Source organism: Neofelis nebulosa, chromosome 9 (genome assembly GCF_028018385.1).
Source record: "Neofelis nebulosa isolate mNeoNeb1 chromosome 9, mNeoNeb1.pri, whole genome shotgun sequence".
In the NCBI taxonomy this organism is placed as follows: Eukaryota; Metazoa; Chordata; class Mammalia; order Carnivora; family Felidae; genus Neofelis; species Neofelis nebulosa.
This window is the reverse complement of record NC_080790.1, coordinates 60862376-60878648: the sequence shown is the minus strand read 5'-3', so window position 1 is coordinate 60878648 and position 16273 is coordinate 60862376. Positions and strand designations below refer to the sequence as shown.

At 39.1% G+C, this 16273-nt stretch overlaps 1 protein-coding gene across 1 annotated transcript in view; it reads left to right on the top strand.

The window, feature by feature from the left end:
• The first annotated feature begins 325 nt into the window (after window positions 1-325).
• The window catches only part of COMMD1 (copper metabolism domain containing 1), a 190010-nt gene continuing 174062 nt past the window's right edge, over window positions 326-16273 (top strand). The window contains exon 1 of the mRNA XM_058683980.1: window positions 326-535. Within this exon, the coding sequence (XP_058539963.1) occupies window positions 359-535 (177 nt within the window). The 5' untranslated portion in view covers window positions 326-358. The remainder of the gene's footprint in view (window positions 536-16273) is intronic.

The following is a 16273-nucleotide window of genomic DNA, read 5'->3' as shown; positions in this document are numbered from 1 at the left end:
ATTGGCAAGGCCTGTGGTGAGATGCAGCCTTTCCAAAGTTAAACTACCACCTTCATTCATAGAATAGTTCCCCATGTCAGGTGGTCTTCACCCAGTGATCTTTCCTTTCAGTAGGCCCTGAAGTAATGAAGGGAATCAGCGGAAGTAAAGTGATTCTTCTGGAACTTTATGGATAGCTCCACGGTGGCAGTCCTAGGCGATGGGTTTTGCAGAGCAAATCTGTTGGCTACCAATACCGACCGCGGGCGGAATTTCGCCCTCATTCGTCCCGCGCGCCTTTGCCCAGGCTATTTAGGCCCATCCCGGGTGCCGTAGCGAGACTGCGCTCAGCTGCTGGGGGGCGGGCCCGCAGCTGACCATGGCGGGCGAGCTTGAGGGTTCCAAACCTCTGAGCGGGCTGCTGAGCGGCCTGGCCCAGGAAGCTTTCCACGGGCATCAAGGCATCACAGAAGAGCTGCTGCGGAGCCAGCTCTATCCAGACGTGTCACTGGAGGAGTTCCGCCCCTTTCTGGCTAAGATGAGAGGGATTCTTAAGGTATCGATCCTCCCTGCCGCGGCCACGGAACCCAGCTCCTTCCCTTCCATCCTCAGATTGGTTCCCCAGAAGTTGAAAAGGCTTTCCTTCTGACACCTCCACTCCGTGGGCTCTACGTTATGTTCCTTCAGATCCGAGGCGCTTGCCCTGTCGCCCCTTCTCACTTTCTTAGGGGTGACCCTTTTCTGCTCAAGCTCCCAGCCTCGCAGCAGTGTTGACCAACACGCACCGAAGAGGACGCTGGGTTTTTCCCTCAACTTTTCCTCTGTAGTTGTGTGGGCAACAATTTCGAGTTGCCTCGGCTGATCTGTGCGCTCCAGATTAAAATTAAAAATTAAAGAACTGCTAAATCAGCTTTCCCGGGTTGTGGAAGTGGGGAGTGTTTAAGTGAGCCACTGTATGCTGGGATAGGGGGTGGATTGGCTGGAGCGAACCCCTGTGAACTAGTGCACTGTATGGTTAAGAGAACACATTGACCAGCTTGAAGTCAAAGTGTAAGTCAACCTGTCCGATAGAAATGTAATGAAAGCTAAATATATAATTTAAAAATTTCTAAAAGCAACATTAAAAAAGTAAAAAGAAACAGATGAAATCAATTTTATTTCATTTGACTCAGTATATCCATAGTATGATCTTTTTGTGTAATCGATACACAAAATGTTAATATGGTATTTTATTTTTTCACCAAGTCTTTGAAATATTATGTGTATTTTACACTGAAAGCACATATCAATTCGTACTACCCAGATTTCAAGCGACCAGTGGTTACATATAGCCACTATATTGAACAGCACTGGTTTAGACTGAGAACTAGTCATAGGAATGAATCCAGTGCCAAAATATACTCGAGAGATAGGCAATAAAAATGATTTTAGATTTTTGTGGGCTTCCTATGTGTTAGAAACTGTCCTAGGTGGACACTCATTTTAAAGAATAGGAAACAGGCTCAGGGAGTCTAAGTCTAGTTGATCTAAAATTGCACTTTGATTAAAGGCAATGTTGAAATTTCAGCTGTTTTTGCATCAGTTTGTTTCAAAACTGCTTAGACTTTAAAAAGGCAGTTGTGTTTTTCTTTTTTTAACTGCTTTTGCGTATAGGATTTGAATCCAGAAAAAAAAAACAAAGCAATTATTTCACAAAAAGTACACACATTGTCGCATGGAAATATTAGGAGTGATATCTCAGGTGTGATCCTAGACATTCTGAGTAATTTTGTTTATTTTATTTTATTTATTAAAATTTTTTAAATGTTTATTTTTATTTTTGAGGGGGGGGAGAGAATGTGAGTGGGGGAGGGGCAGAGAACGTGGGAGACACAGAATCCAAAGCAGGCTCCAGGCTCTGAGCTGTTAGTACAGAGCCTAATGTGGGGTTTGAACTCTCCAACCAAGAGATCATGACGTGAGCCAAAGTCTGACGCTCAACCAAGTGAGCCACCCAGGCACCCCTACTTTATTTTTTAAACATTTATTTATTTGTGTGAATGGGGGAGGGTCAGAGAGAGAGGGGGACACAGAATCCTCAGCAGGCTCCAGGCTCTGAGCTGTCAGCACAGAGCCTGACTCGAGGCTCCATCTCGGGAGTGGTGAGATCATGACCTGAGCTGAAGTCAGATGCCCAACAGACTGAGCCACCTAGGTTTCCTGTATTTTATTTTAAAAAATATTTTATTTTATTATTTTTTAAACATTTATTTATTGTTGAGAGACAGAGACAGAGCGCCAGCAGGGGAGGTGCAGAGAGAGAGGGACACAGAATCCAAAGCAGGCTCCAGGCTCTGAGCTGCCAGCACAGAGAGAGCTTGATGTGGGGCTTGAACCCAAGAATTGTGAGATCATGATCTGAGCAGAAGTCTGATGCTTAATTGACTGAGCCACCCAGGTGCCCCTAAAGATTTTATTTTTAAGTCATCTCTACACCCAATGTGGGGCTTGAACTCACAGCCTTAGATCAAGAGTTGCATGCTGTACTGACTAAGCCAGCCAGGAACCCCTATTCTGAGTAATTTTAGTTGATAACATAAACACTAATGAATGCCTTTTATTTGTATCAAATCTTATTCTCTGAGTGGGGAGAAAAGGTTTCCTAGAGAATTTGACTTCTTACCTGGGTTTTTGAGGTGTTTGCTAGGCCTGTGGGGGGGATGAGGATGACTGACTGCGGGCCAGGAAGTAAGAACAGCATGTGTGTAGCCAGTGTCTTAGGAGCTCCAAACATTGGGGGCTGCTGGTCTTTGGGTGGACAATATTTTGATTCTTTTGTTTGATTATGAGATACAAATTGCAGGATACCCAGAGAAGACACTGCCTAGAAACTGTCTTCCTTGTTTTCATTTAAATATATTGCTGAATAATATCCAGGTATTGCTCTCTCTCCTTTCAGTCCTCTGCCTGACGATGGAATACTTCAGTTTTCTGAGTAATTCTGTGCTGAAGAGCTAGCACGGCTCACTTAGTGGTGGGAGTAGAACAAGATTTGCCTTTGCTTTGCAACACAGCCTCGGTATAACTGATTGAGATAACCAGGGGAAAAGCATTTGATTGTTTGACTTAGGACTGAAACTATATGACATCTAGTTCTAGATGGCATCTAGTTCCAATATTCATTTACCTTTTTAAGCAACACTGAGGTATAAACATCTCTCTAATTCTTAGGAAAACATACGCAAACAAGATTTTTATTTTTATTATTTATTTATTTATTTATTTTATTAAATGATTATTTATTTTGAGAGAGGGAAAGTGCACAAATTGGGGAGGGGCAGAGAGAGAGGGAGAGAGAATCCCAAACAGGCTCTGTGTTGTCAGCACAGAGCCAGATGCGGCGCTTGGTCCCAAGAACCATAAGATCATGACCTGAGCTGAAATCAAGGCTGGGACGCCTTCAGTTAACCAACTGAACCACCCAGGAGTCCTGCAAACAAGATTTTTAAACAAAAGGCTTTGAGCATGACCTTCTGCAATAAAAGAGAATGTACACAAACAGTCATGATGCAAGGATGCTGTAGTATTTGGAAATAGGGGACTGAGTAAACCGTGGACAGAAAGGGGTATTACAGGTTTCTTGGAGATGCCATTTTTGCTGCTCTTGAATAAAGTGTAGAATAGAGACTGAAGTGAGGGGCAGTGTATAGGGCATTCCAGGCATTCTAGGAGAATGTAGAGCAGGGTCAGGAAATGGTAAATAGTCCAATTTGACCATAGCATAGTGGTACCCAATATGGAGTATTGGTGGAGGAGCCAAGAAAAAAAATGAAGCAACCTTTTATTTCTTTATTCCTGTTAACCTTAATTCCTGCTCTTAAGCAAGGCATACTTTTTTTTTTTTTTTTACTGTGGCAAAATACTTATAAAATTTATCATCTTAACCATTTTAAAGTGTACAGTTCAGTGGTATTAAATACATTTATAATGTTGTGCATCCATCGCCACCATCCATATAAGTCTCTGGCAACCAGCATTCTACTCTCTATTTCTATGATTTTGACTACTCTGAGTAACTCGTGTAAGTAGAATCATACAGTATTTGTCTTTTTTGTGGCTGACTTAATGTTGCTCAGCATAATGTCATCAAGGTTCATGTTGTTGCATATGGCAGGATTTCCTTCCTTTTAAAGGCTGAATAATATTCCATTGTACGTGTATATCACACTTGCTTTATCCATTCATGTCCTTGGACACTTGGGGTGCTTCCATATTTTAACTATTGTGAATTATGCTGCTGTGAACACAGGAGTGCAGATATTTCTTTGATCCTGCTTTCAATTCTTTGGGATATATAGCCAGAGGTGGAATTGCTGGATAATATGGTAATTCTATATGTAATTTTTCTTTTTTCACAGTGGTTGTACCACTTTACATTCCCACCAACAGTACATAAGAGTTCTGACTTTCTGATTTCTTTATATCCTTGCCAACACTTGATAGTTTGTTGTTTTTGTTTTTGTTTTGTGATGCTAGCCATCCTAATGAGTTTGAAGTGGTCAAGGTATATACATTTTTACATATAGATGACAGTAGAAGTCAAAACATTTTATTCTTTTGTCTTTGATTGAAACTCCACAGAGTTTCAGCTATCTTGAATTCAACATGCAGGCTAGAAGAGCATGCAGGCTAGAAGAGCAGAGAGGAAAATACTAAAAAAATGCAGGAGTCTAAGCAAAGAGAAACAAACTGAGGATAAAAGTGAGTAGTACCTCATCTCATTTGGTGCCATAGCTTTCAGTCATCTATAGAGAATCCAGTTCTGTGAAGAAAGTGAAAATGAAGATGGACAACAGAGGTTGGAGGAAAGAAAGGAAAGGATGCATAACTTCCTGCACGGTATAGGCAGCGGGTATACATGTTAGACTCCTTATTGCCAGCTGCCTGCATTCATTCATAGGCTGTTTCAGATAACCTGAGCTGCACTCTTTCCCTTTAACCTTCACACTGTGCCCAGATGTAATGCAGTGATTGCTGGCATTTGTAGTGGTCTCTGTTTTCCACTTGGATGGAGCTTTCCTACCCTACTTGGCTGGGACATCGATCCTCTTGAGCATTACCTATTGCTCACAAAAGGGCAAACCTTCCTTCTGCTTATACATATATGAAGCTGGCCATTCATTTGCTCTAGCTTTATTTATGGTAGCTTCTGAGGAGCAGTGAAACCAGTGAATTGAGAGTGGTGTGTTTAATTAGGGAGATGACATTGTGTATAAATACTCTGTCATTTTAACCTATTTTTTGGTTTATATTTATAATTCAGTTTCTTCTAGATATCTATTTGCATATTCTCTATTTCTTGCTTCTGCTGTTAACCTTGCAGGGATGCTCCTTGTTCTAGTTTACTGGAATTCTAGAGGAAGATCTTAACTGAAGCTAGATCACTTTTTGTATACTTATGTTCTGTGTTCACTACTGCCCTCTGTTGGTGATAATTTTGTGTTCCCTCACTGAAATTTCATACTAAACAAAAAACAAATTTTATTAAATTTTTATCTTAATTCCAGTGTAGTTCACATGCAGTGTTACATATTAGTTTCAGGCGTGCAGTATAGTGATTCATCAATTCCATATATTACCCAGTGCTCATCATGACAAGTGCATTCCTTAATCCCCATCACCTATTTCACCCATTCCCCACCTGCCTCCCTTCTGGTAACCATCAGTTTGTTCTTTATAGTTAAGAGTCTGTTTCTTGGTTTGTCTCTCTCTTTTTCTTTGCTCATTTGTTTTGTTTCTTAAATTCCACGTATGAGTGAAATCATGTGGTATTTGTCTTTCTCTGACTGACTTGTTTTGCTTGGCATTATACTCTCTAGCTTTATCCAAACAAAAATTTTTAATGAGAATTCTGTTGGCTTTTATCTATTGTTGACATACTCCTATACAACAAAAGTCAAGTTACAGTCAAAAGTTAACTTATCTATTTCTCTTTTCTTCTATGATTTGAATTTAAAAATATGTTTAGGTCTTTTTTTCTTTTTTTTTTAAGTAGACTCTATGCCCATCCTGGAGCTTGAACTCCGTCCTGAGATCAAGAGTTACGTGCTCTGCACATTGAACCAGCCGGGCACACAGGTTTAGATCCTATTTTAGAAGTCTTGAAATGCAAGCAATAGCTTATGGATTAATAGCTACCAGTGATCCTTTTCCCCTTGCCAAGGTTTATTGAGATGTAATTGACAAGTAAACCAGTGATGCTTTTAAAGCATGCATTGTATCTCCTTAGTTTCTGGCTTTCAGCCATTCCAAATTCATGGCTTCACATCAAACTTAAAATCCAGTCCTTTTACTGTTGTCCATAAGTCTTTATGATCTCTCGGTATCTGTTTCTCTGATCACATTTTCTCATTTCCAGCCACACTAGTCTTCTTGTCTTTATTTAAACATGCCAGGTGCTTTCTGACTCTTCAGGGCCTTTGCAGTTGTTCCTCCATATGTCTGTAATAATCTTCTGCCAGATATTCATATGGAGTGTTCATTTGCTTCATTCATTCTCTACTTAAAAGTGCTGTTCTGTGAGGTCTTCCCTGACTTATCCAAAGAGTCTCACCTTTCCTCCCCTACTCTTTTTACGCTGCTTTACTTTTCTTCATACTCAGTACTACCTGAAATTATATTATGTACTTATTAGCTTATTTGTTGACTTCCCTGTTGGAATGTAAGCATTAAGAGGGCAGGACTTGATTATTTTTATCTTTTTATTCCTAACTTCTAATACTGTTTCTAGCATGTGGTAGTAAAAATCTGTAGACTAAGTGAATGAGTGGCTAGTGCTTAAATATGGAGATTGCCATTAAAAAGATAAGCATGAGAGAAACCTACACATTTATCTATATGGGGAGAGCTGGAAGGTATAATATTCTAAGCCAGGGGTCAGCAAACTATGGCCCATGGGATGAATCTGGCCTGCAGCCATTTTTATTTTTTAAAGTTACTTTTTTTTATTTTTTTAAGTTTATTAATTTATTTTGAGAGAGAGAGCATGGGAGGGGGCGGAGAGAGAGGGAGAGAGAATCCCAAGCAAGCTCTGCACTGCCAGACTGGAGCCCAATGTGGGGCTTGATCCCACGAACTGTGAGATCATGACCTGTGCTAAAATCCAGAGCCGGATGCTTAACTGACTGAGCCACCCAAGCTCAAGATTTTATTTTTAAGTAGTCTTTATTCTCAATGCTGGATTTGAACCCACAACCTGAGATCAAGAGTCTCATGTTATATTGATTGAGCCAGCCAGGTGACCCCACTGCCATTTTTGTCGCATGCTTATTTATTTACATTTTGTCTTTAGCAATTTGCATTATTACAATAACAGTTGAGTGGTTGTGATAGAGATACAGCCTTAAAAAACCTAAAATATTTACTATCTGAACCTTTACAGAAAAAATGTGCTGATTTCTGTCTCAAACATCTATTCTTAAACTCCTGTTTTTTTAATTTATTTTTTTATTTAAAAAAAAATTTCAAGTAGGCTGTGTGCCCAGTGTGGGCCCAATGTGGGGCTTGAACTCACAACCCTGAGATCAAGACCTGAGCTGAGAGCAGGACTCGGATGCTTAACCAACTGAGCCACCCAGGTTACCCTTAAACTCTTGTTTAATATTTGGAAACAATATACTATATAAAAAATTTTTTTTAATGTTTATTTAGTTTTGGGAGAGGGAGAGAGTGTGAACAGGGGAGGGGCAGAGAGAGAGAGAGGGAGACACAGAATCCGAAGCAGGGTCTAGGCTTTGAGCTCTCAGCACAGAGCCCAATGCGGGGCTTGAACTCATGAACCAGGAGATCGTGACCTGAGCTGAAGTCGGCCGCTTAAGTGACTGAGCCACTCAGGCGCCCTGAAACAATATACTATATAAATTATGTTTAGAAGTTGGTTACTTGATAAAAAATCTGGAAGCTGGAAATAGGGATTATTTTGTGTTCTGTCCTCTTGGGGAACTTTACTTCTTGTTCTTTAGGTTCATGAGATCTGTGGTAAATAAGAAATGAGCCTTAATGTTTCCGTGGTACTAAGTGTGTGTTCTTTTTTTTTTTTTTTAAAAAATTTTTTTTAACGTTTATTTATTTTTGAGACAGAGAGAGACAGAGCATGAACAGGGGAGGGTCAGAGAGAGGGAGACACAGAATCTGAAACAGGCTCCAGGCTCTGAGCTGTCAGCACAGAGCCTGATGCGGGGCTCGAACTCATGGACCGTGAGATCATGACCTGAGCTGAAGTCGGACGCTTAACCAACTGAGCCACCCAGGCGCCCCATAAGTGTGTGTTCTTCATAAGACATAGAATTTGAATTTGGATTTTTTTTTTTAATATTCAGAGTATGTGAAATTTATGTGTTTATTAATGTAATATAAGATAATGTAAAACATAATGTTATGAGCGGGCAAATCAAGTAAAAACTATCAACATGAAAACTGGTTTAAACTTACATTGGAAAATAACTTATAGATAATATAATATTAAGACTTGAAGAGCAGCTGGCTGGCTCAGTTGGAAGAGCATGAGACTTTTGATCCCGGGGTTTAAGTTTGAGCCCTATGTTGGGTGTAGAGGTTACTTAAAAAAATGAAATATTTAAGGGGTACCTGGCTGGCTCAGTTGGAAGAACATGCGACTCTGGTCTCGAGGTTGTGAGTTCAAGCCCCATGTTGGGTATAGAGATTACTAAAAATAAATAAATAAATAAACTTTAAAAAAATGTATAATAGTAAAAAGCTATAAAAATATTTCTATTTCATATATTTCTATTTTATTATTATTTTTTTTTATTTATTTTTTTTTTTTCAACATTTTTAATTTATTTTGGGACAGAGAGAGACAGAGCATGAACGGGGGAGGGGCAGAGAGAGAGGGAGACACAGAATCGGAAACAGGCTCCAGGCTCCGAGCCATCAGCCCAGAGCCTGACGCGGGGCTCGAACTCACGGACCGCGAGATCGTGACCTGGCTGAAGTCGGACGCTTAACCGACTGCGCCACCCAGGCGCCCCCATATATTTCTATTTTAAATCCTTGGTTCTGTTTCTCTTCTTGAAGCCGTAAAAATTTATAATTTGTTTGAGAATTAGATTGGAAAGAAAGGACCTGTGGTAATACAGGTTTTGTATATCATGTAATTCATGTGTATCATCTGAAGTGCTCGGTTTAATTTGTTTGTTTTTTGTTGAGCTACCTGTATGTTTTCCCTTATTAATTTTATTATAAATATTTAGTCTCATTAAAGAAAGTTTAGAAGTGTGAGATGTGTAAAAACATACTATCTGTTGACATAACCAGTGTTAATGTTTTTGTGCATTTACGTATACCACAGATATTATTAAGCATCTTAATACGTGCCATGCCCTGTGCTTGGGATACAGCATACAGCAGTAAACATCACAGCTATAGTCCCTGCCCTTGTGGAATACATAGTTCTTGAGGAATATAGACATTAAGCCAGGGGTTACCTTTTTTTTTTTTTTTTTTTTTATTTTTTTTTATTTTTTTTAATTTTTTTTTTTTTTTTTACGTTTTATTTATTTTTGAGACAGAGACAGAGCATGAATGGGGGAGGGGCAGAGAGAGAGGGAGACACAGAATCGGAAGCAGGCTCCAGGCTCTGAGCCATCAGCCCAGAGCCCTATGCGGGGCTCGAACTCACGGACCGCGAGATCGTGACCTGAGCTGAAGTCGGCCGCTTAACCGACTGAGCCACCCAGGCGCCCCCAGGGGTTACCTTTTGAAAAGGCAGCCAGAGTGTGCCAACTGATGCAGATTATAGGCAGTTTAGAATGGTTCCTAGCCCACTCTACAACATGAACATAGAAAGAAAAGCAGGGAAAGGTCTACTTATTAAGTACAATGAACTAAAAGGAAAGGAGAGAAACAGCACAAAAGTAATTTACCTCTGGTCCCAAGGTTGGGGTTTCTCATGAATATAGTTGACTACGATCATGATAATATCTTTCCTAAATGAGGATTGGACTGCTTTGGGACCCTATTTTAAGTTTCCTGACTTGGTCTTTAGGGCCTAATTATTGGCTGTCAGAACATCACCTGAACAGTCCAGGATGCACCCATAAAGTAGCTCTGTCTTCTTGCTGGGCTCAGCTTGCTTTCTGTGTCTCTTCTCAGATCTTGAAGCATGTTCTCAAGTAGTTCCTCCTTAAGAAAAGGTATATGAGAGGTCACTTTTTTCTTTTTAAGTCTTAAAAAAAAAGTATCTTTAGTCTCATACTTAATTGCTAGTTTGGTTGAAAATGTATTTCTAGGTTGTGAAATTGACTCACAGTTTTGAAGTTGCGAACTTTTTCTCTGTCAGCTTTTGGGATTTTCTTTTTATCCTTTATTTCCTTGGGTGTCCTTGGTTTGTGGTTTTCTTTTCTTTCATTATTTTGGCCACTGTGGACCCTTTGAATTTGGAGACTTGACCTTTAGTTCTGGGAAATGCTGTATTCCTACTTTGATGATTTTTTTTCCCTCTTTTTTTCTCTAGTCTCTTTTTAGCACTCTGATTTTGAATGTTAGAGCTTCTAGACTGAATCCTTAATTTTTCTTTTATTTTCTCTATTTTCCATTTCTTTCTTTGTTCTACTTTTTGATCGATTTCCTAAACTTTATCTTCTAGCATTTTAATTGAATTTTTCACTTGATCATGTTTTTAATTTCCAGGAATTTTATTTTGATGTAGACAGTATACTACTATGTTTAGTCAACATGTGGGAGAAAAAGGTTTTTTTTCTTGATCCTCTTAGGGACCTGGCCACATCTGAAAATTAAACTGACAAAAGACAGGTTAACAGGAGAAAAGGATACAAATTTATTTCATATAAGTTTTGCATGACACAGGAGCTTTCATAAGGAAATGAAGACCCAAAGAAACAGTTAGACCTGAGTATTTTATGCTGGGTTTGGTGAAGAGGTCACAGGAGGAGTAGGGGAGTATGAGGTAATTGTAGTAAACTGGAGTAAACTTTAGCAAGGCCTGTTTGTAGGGTTCTTTTTGACATCTCTTTGTCTTTGGAGATAAGGATGCTGCTTTCTTCTGGGTATAGAGAGGGCACCTCTCACATGTGGATTTTATGACCTATTTCGTGAGAAAGGAGTGGGGGAGAAGGTCAGAGACCTTCCTGCTCTGCCTTTTCTCCAACTACTTCATTTTCCAAGAATCCTTATGCCAGCTGTATTTTGGGGTAGCATGCCCTGAGCCCCATCATCAGCAGTCTTTCCTCTTTTTTTAAAACACAAGGGGGTGTATACAATACATAATTTTCTTCATTTGAATTAAAAAAAAATTATTTATGGGGTGCCTGGGTGGCTCAGTTTGTTGAGTGTTGACTCTTGATTTCGTCTCAGGTCATGATGCTAGGGTTGTGGGATTAAGCCCCGGGTTGGGCTCCTTGCTGAATGTGGGGCCTGCTTAAGATTTTCTCTCTCTCTTCCCGCCTCTGCCCCTCTCCCCTGCTCGCATGCTCTCTCTCAAAAAAGAAAAAAAATTATCATGAGTGATTTTTATATGCTATTTTTCAGTATTAGGAATTTGGTACCCTTGTACTCAGCATGGGTAAAAGCTTTTTTTCAGAGGCTTTTAATGAACATTGTATTGGTGAGATGTTTTGGGGTATGATGTAAGTAGAAAATGTTAAATTCTGGCTGAGGGATACCCTACTTAATCTTTTTAATATTCCAGTAGTTTAATATTTTGCAAACTCTGGTGTATATTTTTGGTTTTTAATATTTGTTTATATCATTTTAATTTTTTAAAATAATGTTTATTTTTGAGAGACAGAGCACGAACTCAGGAGGGGCAGAGTGAGAGGGAGATACAGAATCTGAAGCAGACTCCAGGCTCTGAGCTGTCAGCACAGAGCCTGACATGGGGCTCAAACTCATAAACTGTGAGATCATGACCTGAGCTGAAGTCGGATGCTTAGCCAACTGAGCCACCCAGGCGCCCTGTTTATATTATTTTTAAAGCACATTTTAATCCTAGTTTCCAAATAACCTGGAAAATTTTGTGGTAAGTATTTATAGTAAAAGCAGAAGCTTTTTCTTTTCTTTTCTTTTCTTTCTTTTTTTTTTTTTTTTAATAAAAGCAGAAGCTTAAAAGTGTATTTGGTATTAGGTTTGTAAAATGAATGAGTTGACTGCCCAGTAGTGATACTTTTTAAAAAAATGTTTTATTTAGTTTTGAGAGAGAACACATGAGCAGAAGAGGAGCAGAGAGAGAGGGGGACAGAGGATCCAAAGTGGGCTCTGTGCTGACAGCAGTGAGCCTGATGTGGGACTTGAACTGACAAACTGTGAGATCATGACCTGAGCTGAAGTTGGCACTCAACTGACTAAGCCACCCAGGCACCCTGATAATTTTTTTTATCATCAAAGAATGGTATCTTCAGCTTCTGTGTTTTTTTTTTTTTTGTTTGTTTGTTTTTTTTTTTTTTTTTTTAGAGAGAATATGTAGAGGAGGTGGAGAGAGAGAGAGAGAGAGAGAGAGAGAGAGAGAGAGAGTCCTAGGCAGGCTCCAAGTCAGCACAGAGCCTAATGTGGGGGGCAAACTCACAAACCATGAGATGATGAGATTACAACCTGAGCCAAAGTCAGATGTTTAACTAAGTTGCCCAGACACCCCTCAGCTTCTGTTTTGAGATTTATCTTGTGAAATGTATCTAATACCTCATTCTTGTGAAAAAAAAACCCAGAATACTTTTAAAAAAATTTTTTAAGCTTATTTATTTATTTATTTATTTTGAGAGAGAGAGAGAGAGAGAGAGAGCAAGTGTGAGTGAGGGAGGGGCAGAGAGAGAGGGAGAGAGAATCCCAAGTAGGCTCTGAACTGTCAGCACAGAGCCCTGACACAGGGCTCGATCTCATGAACTGTGAGATCAAGACATGAGCTGAAATCAAGAGTCAAGACACATAACTGACTGTGCCACCCAGACGCCCTGAAAAAGCCAGAATACTTTTTATTTTTATTAAATTTTTTTTTCAGAATCCTTTTAAATTTTGAGCTTTGTGTTTGCAATAGAGTTTTTGCATTTGTTATATAATGTAGAAATTTTTACTGTGTAAGATACTTTTTAATACATTATTGGTCTGAGTTTACAATTGAAAAATGTATAAAGCAGTTGTCTTCACTGACACTTCAGTGTTAAGAATGAACTTCACCCATATACGGTTCAGAGAGCAAATACTAAATAATAAATTAACTTGATTTTAAAAAAGAATGCAAAATATCTGGTCTTGAAATGTGTAGATTAAGAGACCTGAATAGAAGAGACTGAAATATTGACTTATTCTGACATGTTTTCAGATTGATTTGTCTTTTGTCTTCATCATTGTGTTAACTATAAGCAGTAGTAGTTCTGCTTTTCTGTGCTAGGTGGCAGTAGAATATTGGCTTGCTAACACTGCTGGAAGCAACAATGTTTCAAATGTTCTTTCTCTTGAATGTTCTAGTTAAGAAAACAAAGTTGGCTACTCAACAATAAGAATTTCTTATCCAAAAGGAATGTAAAATACTTGATTTGATAGCTTGAATTTAGAAATACCATTTTCTGGAAAATTTAAAGCTCTATAAATACATTCATTTTGCTATAGTTCCCTAGTTTTTGTATCACTAAATGTTGCTAATTTCATTGAATAGTTTTGAGAATTTAGATGGTAACTTGTGAGATGCAGTTCTGCTTCTGTGAAGGATTGGCAAGCAACTGTTTAGTAAGATGTTACTTTTTTTATGTCACTGGACATCATATGATAAAGCAGCAATTGCAGATTACCAGCCGGAGTTTATTTTAATGGGCTCAGATGACTGGTATGAAGGGTGCCTGATTGGCTTAGTCCAGTAGATCATGAGACTCTTGATCTTGGGGTTGTGAATTCAAGCCCCACTTTGGGCATGGAGCCTGCTTAAAAAAAAATAAAGAGAAATCAAATGACTTCTATGAGGTGTTCTATAAATTTGGCCGATTCAATTGGAGGAACATGCAGCTCTTGATCTCAGATTGTGAGTTTGAACCCCATTTTGGATATATAGATTGCTTAAAAAACCCAAAACTTAGAAAAAAAAAGATTAATTGAAGATCTATTTTTGAATCTCTTCCTCTGAAAGCTTTCTGGGTCTGCAGACTTTATGGGTTGAAGGAGTTCCTGGGTAGAGAGATTTTAAAGACAATTTCTCTGTTTGATTTAGCTATCAAATATTTACTGAGCCCTTAATGTGCTATATACCTGGCTCTGTACACAAAAGTGAGTATCACAGTCCCTTTCTTAAAGAATCCTGTATTACATGGTAAATGCCATAAGAAAGGTATAAAGGTGAAGTGGATCCTTATTTTAAATTATAGAAATATGTTGGAAACCAATTTGACAGTAAATTTCATATATTAAAAAATAAATAAATAAAATAAAATAAAATAAAAATTACAGAAATATGAAAAATAATTTTTTTTTGGTCCTAATAAAACATCTTCATTTTTTGGCTTTGTCTTAAGGTAGAATGTAATTAAAAAAAATTTTTTTTACATTTTTTAATTTATTTTTGAGAGAGAGTGAGCGCGAGCACAAGTGGAGGAGGGGCAGAGAGAGAGGAAGACACAGAATCCAAAGCAGGTTCCAGGCTCTGAGCTGTCAGCACAGAGCCCGATATGGGGCTTGAACTCACAAACCGCGAGATCATGACCTGAGCTGAAGTCAGACGCTTAACCAATTGAACCACACAGGCGCTCCTGTAATTTTTTTTTAAGAACATAATTTTTACAAATTTTGACTTCATTATTTGTTTCAACTGATTCCTTGAAAAGTGCCAGATTATACTAAATTAAAGAAATTTTGGTATGGGTTGTGTTATGTGTGCTTTATGTATGATTTTGTTTTTTAATTTTTTAGAATATTTTTGAGAGAGAGGGAGAGAGAGACACACAGAGTGTGAGTGGGGGAGGGGCAAAGAGAGAGGGAGACACAGAATCTGAAGCAGGCCCTAGGCTCTGAGCTGTCAACACAGAGCCCTATGTGGGGCTTGAACTCACAGACTGTAAGACCATGACCTGAGCCAAAGTTGGGCGCTTAACCACCTGAGCCACCCAGATGCCCCATATGTATGATTAACTTTTAATGTTTTTGTATGTGAGTATGGAAATGTCTTTGAAAGATAGTATTCTGTATATTATTCTATGTCATGACATCTGATCGTGGTACCATTTATGAAATCCTTAAATTTCCATTTTGTTTATCCTGAGCGTATGTTACTTGAGAAGTAATCAAATCATTTATCATTTATTTAAATTGCATTCATTTATTCAAGTGAACATTTATTGAGCACCTACAATGCCAGGTCCTGTGCCTGGCACTGGGAACATCAATGAATCAAACAGAGAATTTTCCTATCTCTTAGACTTGTCATTCAAGGAGGGAAGGGGTATCCTGATAGTAAACAAGAATGTGTGCATAAAGGAATGAGGGCAGAAAATGTATTAATTCGTTTTTACATACTTCTCTACCTTTACTTCTGATAATCTTTTTGATCCCTTAAAATCAGTGACAGACAGGGGTGCCTGGGTGGCCGAGTTGCTCTTGGTTTTCACCTCTGGTCGTGATCTCATGGGTTTGTGAGTTTGAGCCCCATATCAGGGTCTGGGCTGACAATATGGGGCCTGCTCAGGATTCTCTCTTTCTCCCTCTCTCTCTGCCCCTCCATCGCTCTCTCCATCCAAGTAAACAAATAAAACTTAAAAAAAAAAAATCAATAACAAACATTTGCTGGGGATAATCAGTTTTGTGTCATTAGTATGTTTGGTTTTCTTGTAAGAAAACTTTACTTATAGGGTCCTTGGGTGGCTCAGTCGGTTAAGCGTCTGACTTTGGCTCAAGTCATGATCTCATGGTTTGTGGGTTTGAGCCCTGCATCAGGCTCAGTGCTGACGGCTCAGAGCCTGGAGCCTGCTTCAGATTCTGTGTCTCCCTCTTTCTCTGCCCCTCCCCTGCTTGCACTGTCTTCAAAAATAAATAAAAATGTTTGGGGCGCCTGGGTGGCGCAGTCGGTTAAGCGTCCGACTTCAGCCAGGTCACGATCTCGCGGCCCGTGAGTTCGAGCCCCGCGTCAGGCTCTGGGCTGATGGCTCGGAGCCTGGAGCCTGTTTCCGATTCTGTGTCTCCCTCTCTCTCTGCCCCTTCCCCGTTCATGCTCTGTCTCTCTCTGTCCCAAAAATAAATAAAAAATGTTGAAAAAAAAAATTAAAAAAAAAAAAAAAGTTAAAAAAAAAAAAAAAAAGGAAAACTT